Source organism: Aedes aegypti, chromosome 2 (genome assembly GCF_002204515.2).
Source record: "Aedes aegypti strain LVP_AGWG chromosome 2, AaegL5.0 Primary Assembly, whole genome shotgun sequence".
Taxonomy (NCBI): domain Eukaryota; kingdom Metazoa; phylum Arthropoda; class Insecta; order Diptera; family Culicidae; genus Aedes; species Aedes aegypti.
Window position 1 is genome coordinate 172556888 of NC_035108.1, and position 12930 is coordinate 172569817.

At 40.0% G+C, this 12930-nt stretch overlaps 1 protein-coding gene across 10 annotated transcripts in view; it reads right to left on the reverse strand.

Moving 5' to 3' along the window:
* LOC5575057 (collectin-10) overlaps positions 1 to 12930 on the reverse strand; it is a 188147-nt gene that overhangs the window by 118106 nt on the left and 57111 nt on the right. For 7 of the 10 annotated variants that reach the window (XR_002500167.1, XR_002500168.1, XR_002500166.1 and 4 more), the window contains one exon: positions 9811 to 9834. The exons of the other annotated variants lie outside the window; for them this stretch is intronic. Coding sequence is in view for 2 of the 7 variants with exons in the window: in XM_021843163.1 (XP_021698855.1) it covers positions 9811 to 9834 (24 nt within the window). In the remaining 5 variants the exon portion in view is untranslated. The remainder of the gene's footprint in view (positions 1 to 9810; positions 9835 to 12930) is intronic. 10 annotated transcript variants of the gene reach the window in all.

Here is a 12930-nt window from a genome sequence, read left to right on the forward strand (position 1 = left end):
GCAAAGCTTGAGATCATATTGAAAACTAATTTTGATGCTGTAATTTTGCTAATTTTGATAACATATTTTGAAGTCTCCCTGACCGTTAAGTAAAAATATCAAAACTAAGAGCTAAAAAGTGTTCACATGAAATCAAATCTGACACGAATGCCATATCTTTGGTAAAGTGTCATTAATGAAAAAAAAATAAATCAAATTGATAACTACATTTGCTACTAGTGAAAACAAAAAGAAAACTATTTCTGCCAAATTATGATTTCACTGACATTTACAATTTTTTGCATGATATCTAAACGAGCCTGCAAGAAGATAAATGCTTCATGTTTATTTCATTATAATTGTCATACATGTTTCACTAAAAGCATATTAAGTTAAAAAATTTTCAACAAATTAAAATGATAGCAAAATGAAAGCACAGTATGATGTCGAATCAATCATGATTAAGGTCTTCACCAGATCATGCAACGAAGCCATACCTCAAAACTTTAAAAGGACAAATCTATGAAACCAGAATGCGATTTGATCTGAAAGCATGATCGATTGGTCACTGGCTGGTAGTGTTCGATCGATTTAGTTTTCAGCTCGAACGGTAATCTGGTTTATGCTCTTGAAGTTTTGAGGTATGGCTTCGATTCACCTCCACCTTAATTGATATCAAATTATGTCTTAACCTTTACGTTACCGGCCTCCGACAAGGCATTTTAAAACAGCCGCCATTTCGTCCATTTCCATTCGATATTTTTGAAACTACCCTCAGTTTACTTTAAAAAGGTTTCAGTTATTTGTCATAAATGGACAATTTCGTATGCGGAACCATACCGGAGATATTCCGGGTTGTACTGGAGTCACAAGGGTGGCAAATTCTGGAAATGTGATTATTTTTTTATTTATTTTAGCTACAACACTGAAGTTTTTATGTGAAACGTGATATAATGGTCGATTGTCATCATTTCAACATAATTTGTTCCGCCAGGGCCAGTTTGGGGACATTTCCGTTTCATGTCCAAAACATACCGTGTGACGTCTCAATCTTCATGAATTCGGGAGAACATGTTAATAAAGGAAGAATAAATTAAATTTCAATAGATTTGGCCACTCCAGAGCACCTGACACAGGTTCCGCCAGGGCCTCTTTAAGGACTTCTCCGTATTTTGTCGAAAACATACCGTGCGACGTCTCAATCTTCGTGAATTCGAGAGAACTTGTCAATTAAGAAGAAAAACTCTGGTACAAACAGATGTGGCCACTCTAGGTCTCCTGGAACAAGTTCCTCGAGGGCTTTTTGGGGACATTTCCGTTTCATATCCAAAACATGCTGTGCGACGTCTCAATCTTCATGAATTCTGGAGAATATGTCAATAAAGGAAGAATAAACTAAATATCCATAGATGTGGCCACTCCACAGCACCTGACACAGGTTCCGCTGGGGCTCTTTGAGGACATTTCCGTTTTTTGTCGGAAACATACCGTGCGACAATCTTTGTGCTTTCGAGAGAACTTGTCAATAAAAGAAGAAATAGCTCGGTATGAACAGATATGGCCACTCCAGATCTCTCAGCACAGGTTCCACGAGGGCTTCTAGGGGAACATTTTCGTTTTATGTCCAAAAACATACCGTGCGACATCTCAATCTTAATGAATTTTAAATAACATGTCAATAAATGAAAATTAACACGGTAGTAAAAGATTTGGCCACTCCAGAGCTTCTGGCACAGGTTCCATAAGGGCTTCTTTGGGGATATTTCTGCTTTTGTCTCAATCTTTGTGAATTGTAAAAAAAAAACATGTCAATAAAAGAAGCCCTCAACTTAATAACCTGTGATGTGGCCACTCCATAGCTCCAAGCACAGGTTCCACCAGGGCCTCCTTGGAGATATTTAAGTTTTATTTCCATAACAAACCGTGTGACGAGTCAATCTTCGTGAATTCGAAATAACATGTCAATTAATGTAGTATGAACTATGTATCAACTAATTAAGTCACTCCTAAGCACCTGGTACTGGTTCCGCCAAGGCCTCTTAGGGGACATTTCAGTTTCATGTCCAAAACCTATTGTGCAACGTTTCAATCTACATAAATTCGACAGAACATGTCAATTAACGAGGAAAAGACCCTGTGTTACCACTCCTGAGCATCACGTACAGGGTCCAAAAAGGCCTATTTTATGACATTACCGTTATTTGAAGGAAAAATATGTCAATAAATGAAGAATGACCTCGCTACCAACAGATCTGGCTACTCCAGAGCACAAGGGATAGGTTTCGCTGAAAACCTTTTTTTGAAAATTTTTCGTTATTTGAACAAAACATAATGTGCCACGGGGGAAGCATAATGAAAATTCTGAAAAATGTATTCAAATAAAATAATAGGATAAAATAAAATTCTAGGATAAAATACATACAAACTGATGTGCTCTTTCTCACTGATGCAGTCTTAGGCAGAACCTTTCTGAACAGATGTTTTCCACGATTTTTGGAAAATCTGTTATGCAGATCTTCATGAATACGCCTGGAATGCACTGTGCAACTAGTTGAAACTCAACAGAAAGCTGAGAATAAAACTAACAAAGAATCCAACAGAACTTTGTTTCGAACATCATCAAAAATCCAACAAGAATCCTATAAAAGTTTTGGCTAGAATGTTACCAAGAATCTATTGTAAACTTCGAAGAAAATTTTCTATTAATTACTCAGGGTTCTAAATAAATTTGTTGATCAAAACTTAAAAGGAATTCGCGATGGAACTCCTCATGAATACACAATGAAAACAGTCTTAAGATTTATGAAATCCCTTTGGCTTACTGACCTTTGGCATATTTACTGCCAATAATTGTTTTAACAGTATAAAAATAGAACAACCTATTGCCCGTTTAAAAAAGTTAATTCGACCAAACGTCGGTTCCGTCAATCGAACCGCTTATTCATGAATGGAGGAATTCCACGTGCAACAGAATAAAAAATTTGCTTTGAATACGTTAAGGATTTCATCAGAAATTAAACAATAATCTAGTCAGCAATTATCTAATTTGGAATCCATTCAAGATTTCATCTATTTGGGTTTTCCTACAGATTAGTGTTCGGGCCATCGTTTGTGTCGCTTGCCTCTACGGGGGAGAGCGATGCAATAGAAATCAGACGTGTCCGGTTCGCGCAGTGCGAGGAAAAAGTGGTGTGATCCAGTCATAAATATTTAGTCCATCGATTGTATTGCTTGCTCCAGCTGGACCTAATGTAACCCAACGTACTTTTCAATACAATTGTGGATATGCAGAGGTATATTCAATCTTTGAACTCTCGATTCGTGCTCTTTGAGAATGGTTCGCTAATCTCAATCCCCATTCATTAAATCAATATGCTTCTTCTACTGCTTCGGTTAATCTCGGAGTGCAAGTACGAAGCGGTCATCTATGCTTGAGCTCATGCTCATTATCTACAAGGATTTTACTTAAAATTCTTCATGCATTGTTTATTTAATTTTATTTTTGAAGCTTGAAACCTAATTACTCAGTTCATTCGCCTCAATTCAAATTGTATTGCTCTGGAGTGGACAAATCTTCGTTTATTGACAAGTTCCCTCGAATTCATGAAGATTGAGACGTCGCACGGTATGTTTTGGACATAAAACGAAAATATCCCCAAAGAGGCCCGCGTGGAACCTGTGCAAGGAGATCTGGAGAGCCACATATCCCAAGTTACCAGATAGCACTTTAATTCGCCCTCCGTGCTAATATAGGGCTATAACAAAGCTGACAAGCCCTATATTAGCCAAATAACAGCCATATAAACCCAATTAGAGGGCTAGTGGTTACTTGGGATGTTTGACCCGGGGTTTTTCTTCTTTTATTGACATGTTCTCCCGAATTTATGAAGATTGAGACGTCGCACAGTGCGTTGAATGTATGGAGATGCGGGACAAAAATCAAAACAGGAAGATCAAGCCATTTAAGCACCTTGGTATGAAAGGAAAAGTTTTTTTCTGGTGAAAAGAGCTGCAATTTGCATAAATGGCATATAGTATACGCATAATCGCAAAACTGTCCTAAGCGCCAATTCCATTATTTTCCAAGAAAAACCTTGTAATTTGTACTTTTATTGCCTATAATGATGTAAGAAGTTATTTGCAAATATGTCTCTTCACACTCGTAGCTGTAAAAGTGACTTATACGGCATTATGCAAAAAAGGGCATTTTTTTTAAATTTTCTAGTTTTTAACATGAAATTTGAATAAAATCTTGGAAACTTCATTTAAAATATATTATTTCAAACATAAACTTACTCTGGTGTAATGTCTGGTTCAGCTTTGGCCACATAGCCTTGCGAGATTTACGGATTTTTTATCACAAACAACTCATTTTCATACTTGTGCTGGTTAAGGAGTATACCGAAAAATAGTTGAAAATCTCAAAGAGTTGCAGGGAGTTGTAGCTGTATCTTTCAGACCTCTTAGAGGACACTCTGAGAAACATGTCTGTGAGTGATTTAGGGTGGAACTCGGTGGACCTTTTTTTGAATCGATAACCAAAATCACATGTTAGTGTTTAATAAGTTTGATTTCATAGCCAACTCATCGTGCCTCTTTCTCATATACAAAGTTAAAATTGGTGTGCTTATCCCACCAAATATACTTTTTTAACCTTCAAACATGTTCTCTTTCAAATTTTGATTGACTTACTTACTTATTTGGCTTTACATCAATTATCTTGATAAAGCCTCGCCAACAATATTTCGCCAATTCCCTCGGTTCATGGCCGCTTCTCTCCATCCTCGACTGTGACCCACGCTCTCCAGGTCCTGGTGTACCTGGTCCATCCACCTAGCTCGCTGCGCCCCACGCCTTCTTGTTCCGACCGGATTCGTGGCGAACACCATCTTTACAGGGTTGTTGTCCGGCATTCTTGCAACATGCCCTGCCCAGCGTATCCTTCCAGCTTTAGCTACCTTCACGATACTGGGTTCGCCGTAGAGTTGAGCGAGCTCGTGGTTCATCCTTCGCCGCCACACGCCGTTCTCCTGCACGCCGCCGAAGATCGTCCTTAGCACTCGGCGTTCGAAAACCCCAAGAGCTTGTAAGTCCTCCTCGAGCATAGTCCACGCCTCATGCCCATAGAGGACTACCGGTCTTATGAGCGTTTTGTACATCGTGCATTTGGTGCGGGGGTGAATCTTTCTTGACCGCAGTTTCTTCTGGAGCCCATAGTAGGCACGACTTCCGCAGATGATGCGCCTTCGTATTTCCCGACTAACATTGTTGTCAGCCGTCAACAAGGATCCGAGGTAGACGAACTCGTCCACCACCTCGAAGGTATCCCCGTCTATCGTAACACTGCTTCCTAGGCGGGCCCTGTCGCGCTCAGTTCCGCCAACCAGCATGTACTTTGTTTTCGACGCATTCACCATTAGCCCGACTCTTGTTGCTTCGCGTTTCAGGCGGGTGAACAAATCTGCCACCGTTTCAAATTTTCTCCCAATAATATCCATGTCGTCCGCGAAGCAAACAAATTGTCCGGATCTCGTGAAAATCGTGCCTCGACTGTTAAGTCCGGCTCTCCGCATGACACCTTCAAGCGCAATATTGAACAACAGGCACGAAAGTCCGTCGCCCTGTCGTAGTCCCCGCCGAGACTCGAACGAACTGGAGTGTTCGCCCGAGATCTTCACGCAGTTTTGCACACCGTCCATCGTTGCTCTGATCAATCTTGTGAGCTTCCCGGGAAAGCTGTTCTCGTCCATGATTTTCCATAGCTCTATGCGGTCGATACTATCGTATGCCGCCTTGAAATCGATGAACAAATGGTGCGTAGGAACCTGGTACTCACGGCATTTCTGGAGGATTTGCCGCACGGAAAAGATCTGGTCCGTTGTCGAGCGGCCGTCAATGAAACCTGCTTGATAACTTCCCACAAACTCGTTTGCTATAGGTGATAGACGACGGAAGAGAATCTGGGATAGCACTTTATAGGCGGCGTTTAGGATGGTGATTGCACGATAATTTTCACACTCCAGTTTGTCGCCCTTTTTGTAGATAGGGCATATAACGCCTTGCTTCCACTCCTCCGGTAGCTGTTCCGTTTCCCAGATTCTGACTATCAGCCGATGCAGATAAGCGGCCAACCTGTCCGGGCCCATCTTGATGAGTTCGGCTCCGATACCATCCTTGCCAGCGGCTTTGTTGTTCTTGAGCTGTTGAATGGCATCCTTAACTTCCCCCATAGTGGGAGCTGGTTGATTTCCGCTGTCCGCTGTGCTGACGTAGCCATCGCCTTCGCTGTCCTGACCTTCTGTGCCTGTGTTCTCTGCGCCATTCAGGTGTTCATCGTAGTGCTGCTTCCACCTTTCGATCACCTCGCGTCCGTCCGTCAAGATGCTCCCATCCTTATCCCGGCACATCTCAGCTCGCGGCACGAAGCCTTTGCGGGATGTGTTGAGCTTCTGATAGAACTTCCGCGTTTCTTGAGAACGGTACAGCAACTCCATCTCTTGGCATTCCACCTCTTCCAGGCGGCGCTTTTTGTCCCGGAATAGGCGGGTTTGCTGTTTCCGCTTCTGTCTGTATCGTTCCACGTTTTGCCGCGTACCATGCTGCAGCATTGCAGCCCGCGCTGCATTCTTCTCCTCTAAAACCTCCTGGCACTCCTCGTCGAACCAATCGTTTCTTGAGCTCCGTTCCACATATCCGACAACGTTTTCGGCAGCGTCGTTAATGGCTGCTTTGACTGTCCTCCAGCAGTCCTCAAGAGGGGCCCTATCGAGCTCGCCCTCATCCGGCAACGCTGCCTCAAGATGCTGCGCGTACGCATTGGCGACATCCGGTTGTTTCAGCCGCTCGAGATTGTACCGGGGCGGGCGTCGGTACCGTACATTGTTGATGACGGATAGTTTTGGGCGCAGTTTCACCATCACCAGGTAGTGGTCGGAGTCAATGTTGGCGCCACGATAGGTTCTGACGTCGGTTATGTCGGAGAAGTGCCGTCCATCGATCAAAACGTGGTCGATTTGCGATTCTGTCTGCTGAGGTGATCTCCAGGTGTACCGATACGGGAGGCTGTGCTGGGAATAGGTGCTGCGAATGATCATGTTCTTGGAGGCGGCAAAATCTATCAGTCGTAGGCCGTTCTCGTTCGTCAGCCGGTGGGCGCTGAAAATTTTGATTGAATGGATTGGTTTCAACACCCGCCGTACTAGTTGCAAGTAATGTTGAAAACATGCGACAAAATTAAGTTTTTCTGCTACTCCGACATCTGTCACTTTCGGCGCTTGTTGTAGTCGTTTAGTGCTTTATAAATCTTATGAATATACGTTTCAATATTCGATGTTATCTATAAACACTTGTGGATACTTATTATCGCCGAATAAAATAACTTGAAATTTGATTTTTGTCTATGGAGCAACGCACTGTGCGTCGCACGGTATGTTTTCGACAATAAACGGAAATGTCCTCATAAAGGCCCTGGCAGAACCTGTGTCAGGTGCTCTGGAGTGGCCACATCTATGGATATTTAGTTAATTTTTCCTTTATTGACATGTTCTCCCTAATTGAAGAAGATTGAGACGTTACACGGTATGTTTTCGACATAAAACGGAAATGTTCCCAAAGAGGCCCTTGTGGAACCTGTGCCAGGAGATCTGGAGTAGCCACAGCTGATTGTACCGGGGGTTTTCTTCTTTTATTGACATGTTCGCCCGAATTATTGAAGATTGAGACGTCACACGGTATGATTTGGACATGAAACGGAAATGTCCCAAAACAGGCCCTGGCGGAACCGGCTACCATGCCCCGGACTGGTTCACTTATTCGAATTATGTTGAAATGATGACAATAGACCAGTGATGCATTTGAACGCGTTCAGTTCGCGTTCCAGTTCATTTTGTTTAACGCAGCGATCAAGTAGGCTTGAACATTGAGCAGTTCACAAATATGAACCCGTGCGAGCCGAAAAATGAACGCGATCAGTTTTGACTGATTTACGACAAATTCTAGGTCAATGTTATGTTTTTGACATGCATAATATCGAGGGCTGTATGATTTCTATATTCATGATACATTTTGACGATTAATACATTCATTCTTCAAGTGGGACCTCCAATCATTATTGTGAACTGAACGGGCCGTTCTTGAGCAACGGCAAGCTCTTGCTCGTAAGTTCATTGAGTACTACGTTCAAGTGCAAATTTGGCTCGGGCTCCGTTCATTTTTGGCTCGCGTTCAGTTCAAAATGCACCACTGCAATAGACCATTATCTTATATTTTACATAAAAACTTCAGTGTTGTAATTGCAATAAATAAAAAAATAATCACATTTCCCAAATTTGGCACCATCGTGACCTCAGTACAATCCGGAATATCTCCGACATGGTTCCGAATTCAGCATTATCCATTCATGGCAAATGACTGAAATCTTTTTAAAGTAAACTGACGGTGGTTATAAAAAATTGAATTGAAATTGAGGAAATGGCAGCTATTTGAAAATGCCTTGTCGGTGGCCGGTAACGTAAAGGCTAATCTTAATACGTGTTTGTCAATCTTCGGTGTTTTTGGCTTTGCTTTGTGATAGTTGACAGCTGCAAATGCATAAACAATATGCTTACAAGCAAAGCCGGACTGCACAGAACCAATTCTGTTCTATGAGCGACAACACCGAAAATGTAAGTAAATGTTGTAATGTTATAACATATTCATAATTACCAATACCCTGCTGAAAGAATAGTGCCGTTCGCTGCGGTTTGTAACAGGTCTTTAGTAAACCATATACCGGGTGCACGAGTAATGCGAAAAAAGGTAAGGCTCATCTACTTGACGGCAGCCAGACAGACCTGCCCAAATTAGATTCATGAATTGCTTGAAGATGGGAATAAACGGCATAATAATGTGTGAAAAGTAATACGTAACCGGTTCAACCTTGCTGTCATCCTCCTCATCTGTCTGGCAGCGTCTTGATCCGGAATTGAGGTACGAATCTCGTGATCATGGCTCGATTGTAAAATTCGTTTCATTTCTTTCGGGTACGTTACGGAAACGATGCCATTAGAGATTGGAGCACTGATTTGGGTGCGCGCTAAGGTTATCGATGATATTTAACCTGATAATGAATGAGCGTTTTCGTTCCGTTGAAGAGGGTGGACGACATAATGGGAGAAAGTTTTCCCCTTTAACTTCGACCAGGTGTGTCAATATTGCAGCGGATTAACTTTAATGGATTATTTATCAAAATATGTTGATTATTCTTCAGAGTTGTATTAGAGTCGTCCTATGTAATCTACATAAATAAATTCAAATTAATTTAAAGATATGTTATAAGAAGCAAGGCGATTTTTTTTAATATCAATCATATGAAATATTTTTAGAAGAAACAAAATATTGCATATTTTTAAAGGTGATGATGGCAGGAAGCCACACTTAAAATCTGGACAATCGAACATCAATTTAGGATGAAAATTTGATCTGTTGATTACCACTAGTTCTCAAGGCATTTTTGGCAAGATTTTTTTTTTAACTTGTATTCCATTTGGTAGGTAGATAAAAATCAATCATCATACTTATGAAGAAACTAAAAAATATGTCCATGTTCTTAAAATGCAGCTCATCACATCGAGATCAAGATCAATTCGGTAGAAATTATGTACTTAAAATAAGTTGTTTTCATTCAACTCTGGCCAATTCAGATTGGAAACAATGTCAATAAGCACCAACACTTCACAAAAGTACCAAGAAGCCAATGTTTTCAATTTGCAATTGAGTGATTGCCAAACTGCTTAGTAGCGCTCTACCCACAATACCGAACAATAGAGATCGTGACCGGTTTTTGCTACTCACCGTAGTTATGATTGTTCTTGAAACCTGCAACGAAAATCAACAGTTTAATAATGTGAATAAACAAACTCTCGAAAGGAAATCACTTCACCATACGGCACCCAACTGCAAGAAGTGTCATCGTTGTTGGTCTGTCGAGTGTCGAAACGTGTGATCTCTGTCGAATCGGTTTGTCTTCTCTCTTTGCGTGTTTATGAGACATGGTTAAAGTTTTCCCAAGTGGTGCGTGATAATTGTGTAAGCTGACGATCAAAATTTAGCAAGGTCAATAAGCAATGCAGATGATTGGCTCTATGCAATCAAATCTCGTGTAACTTTTCAAAAATACCTATGTAATAATGAGAGATTATCTCCTCTCTCACTTTCTTCAGTACAATGTCCTTGACTAGCGTTGCATACAAAAAAACGCAACATAACAGGTTAATATGCCTCAGTAAGTGGTGTCTGGGTTCGATTCCCGGTCGGTCTAGGATTTTTTCGTAATGAAAATTTCCTTGGTTTTCCTGGGCATAGAATATCATCGTACTTGCCACATAATATTCGAATGTAAAAATGGTGACTTTGGCAAAGAATGCACAAAGTTAATAACTGTGGAAGAGCTCATTGGACATTAAGCTCTGTCCCAGTGAGGACGTATTGCCAATAAGAAGAAAAAGAATTGTTTGAAGAGAAAGTAAACAAAGAGAGCCTCTCAATGTAACGATAAATGTTAAACTATCTTGAAACAAGTATGCCCTGCAGTGCATTAGTAAAGCTATGACTACACGTCGTCAAATATTAAATTTTATTTTTGCTACACTGTAAAATCGTGAAATTGATTAATCATCAATAGATTAAACAAATAGATAATTCTACAATAATTCTATAGCAGCAATGATTGCGCCGAATGGGTGTGGTTTCAAAACTCACATAGAATAGTGAAACGAATTCTGAATGCGCAATATTTTAAACATCATCTATACAAAAGCTTATACCTGTACATCACAATTGAATCTCTTACAGCATAAAGAACTTCTTTTGAATTATTTGCTTAATAAAAAGTATTGTTCTAAAACATACATCACATACTTGACCCAAACAACATCATCTTTCAAAATGTTTCCATTCTTACGTCTTCAGAATGCAGCGATGTGTTCATGTTCTAGTTAGTTCATAATAAATTCCAGTATGATCTGCAGGTATATCACTAGCTGTAATTAAACCACATCCAGTACAACTTCCACGGCAGCATTCAGCTAGCATTTAACTCTGATTGAAAACAACTTCATATTAATTCATCACTCGCAAAGAATGTTGCAAAAGTTCACCAGTTCACGCCGTTGGATTGCACTCGCCTCGTAGAGTTGCAGACGGTGTCAGCCTACCATTTCAACTCATCTTAATGGGCACCACATGCTGATTGGACAACACCACCGACTGCTACAGTAGGTATACGATGATGTTGCCCTGCGAACATGTTAGAATCACTGCTGTTGCACCTAAAACCGGTAAGGTCTATTAGCAGAGGAGCTAATTTGAGCGCAGAGGTTACAGCCGCGGATTCTATTAGCAACTAGTAGGTATGGCAGGTATTTACAGACGAAAGGTTTTTGCAACTATAATATAAATTATCCACAGAAAATCAAACTGCACGATGGAGCAGTTTACCGTTATATATTTATATATTTTTTTCCATAAATAAACGTATTTGCTCAAAAACTAATGTAATGATGTTTTACATGAATCCTTTTAAGTACTATTGATTTACAGCTCGATGTTGTTCAAAAAATTATCAAAATAAATAGTTTCGCATGAAAATTAAGCTTCTTTGTAGACTTTGTATTCTCCTATAGTAGACCTATTGTTCCCACAGTACTACTTAATAAGTACTGTACTTATACTTAGACACTATATTTTATTAAACAAAATAATTGAAAAGTTAAGAAATTTTTCACATCAATCGCAAGCTTTTAATGATTTCCTTGATTATTATGCTGTTTTTGAAGCCATACTAGTAATGGCATCAGTGGAAAACTGTAAAAAATATAATGAAACACTAGACTGAGAAGCAAAAAATTGAGGGGAATTTGTGTTTGTGATGTGAAATATATTGCAATGTCCTGTACGCCAAATACAAAAGCAAGTAAATCTGTTATATATTTGGTAAAAATCACCTATTTTGTGCAATTTGATGTTTTTATGTATAAAGTTAATAATTCCTATGAAGCAATGCTCATAAACCATGGGTACAACGTGTGTTCCTCAGGGGTCGTTCTTTTAAATTTATGGTGTTTTCATTTAATTATTTACTTGTACAGTTTTCCACTTCAAGTCAAAAACTACGTTGATTTACTAGTACCAATGAACCTAATTTCAAAGCAATCTAGTTTATTTATGAAACATAACATAAATTGTAATGATGAATAACTAATTTTATTATTCAGCAATTTTCAATTATCTATGAAGCATTTTAAATTTTAGATTGGTGCATTAACTAGGCTGTATCGTATTTAAAGCGATTGGTGGTGCGATTCCCGCCGCCAAGCAATGGGTTGCCACCACTAGTTCTGACGGCTTGAATAGCGCCGGCTGGAGGGTGCAGGTAGGTGTCGGATGCATTAAGCATAAATTAGTGGAGGAGGTGTACCGACGAAGACGCATAAAGACAACAGAGTTAAAATTGATGCGGTTGGTTAGGTAAATAATGGTTTTCACACGTGAATTTATGATACATTTGTACATTGGTGGGAAGCGAAACGGTATGGTATCGAAAGCGGAGGAAACTTGATATGAAGTGGTTGGTTGAGCGGAAAAATGAAGCATAAATTAAGAAGTTGTCACAAAATTGCACGAATTGCTGTGTAACATTCTGCTTACTCGTAACGCGGGTAGGGTAAGTGTTCCCTTAGTTGTGGGTGTTTCTATAGTTGCGGTAGTGCCGTTTTCACTGATTTTATTACATTAATCACAGAACCGACACTGCCAATCGACGTATTGGCTTGTTGATACGCGGAATAGTTTACAACAGCGTTCAAATTGTTTGAAAACTGATGAAATATCACTAAAATTGCTAAAAATTTACTTGCTTGTACCAATAGTTGCGGTAAAGTGTTTCTATAGTTGAGTATCCCATAAGAAAACAAC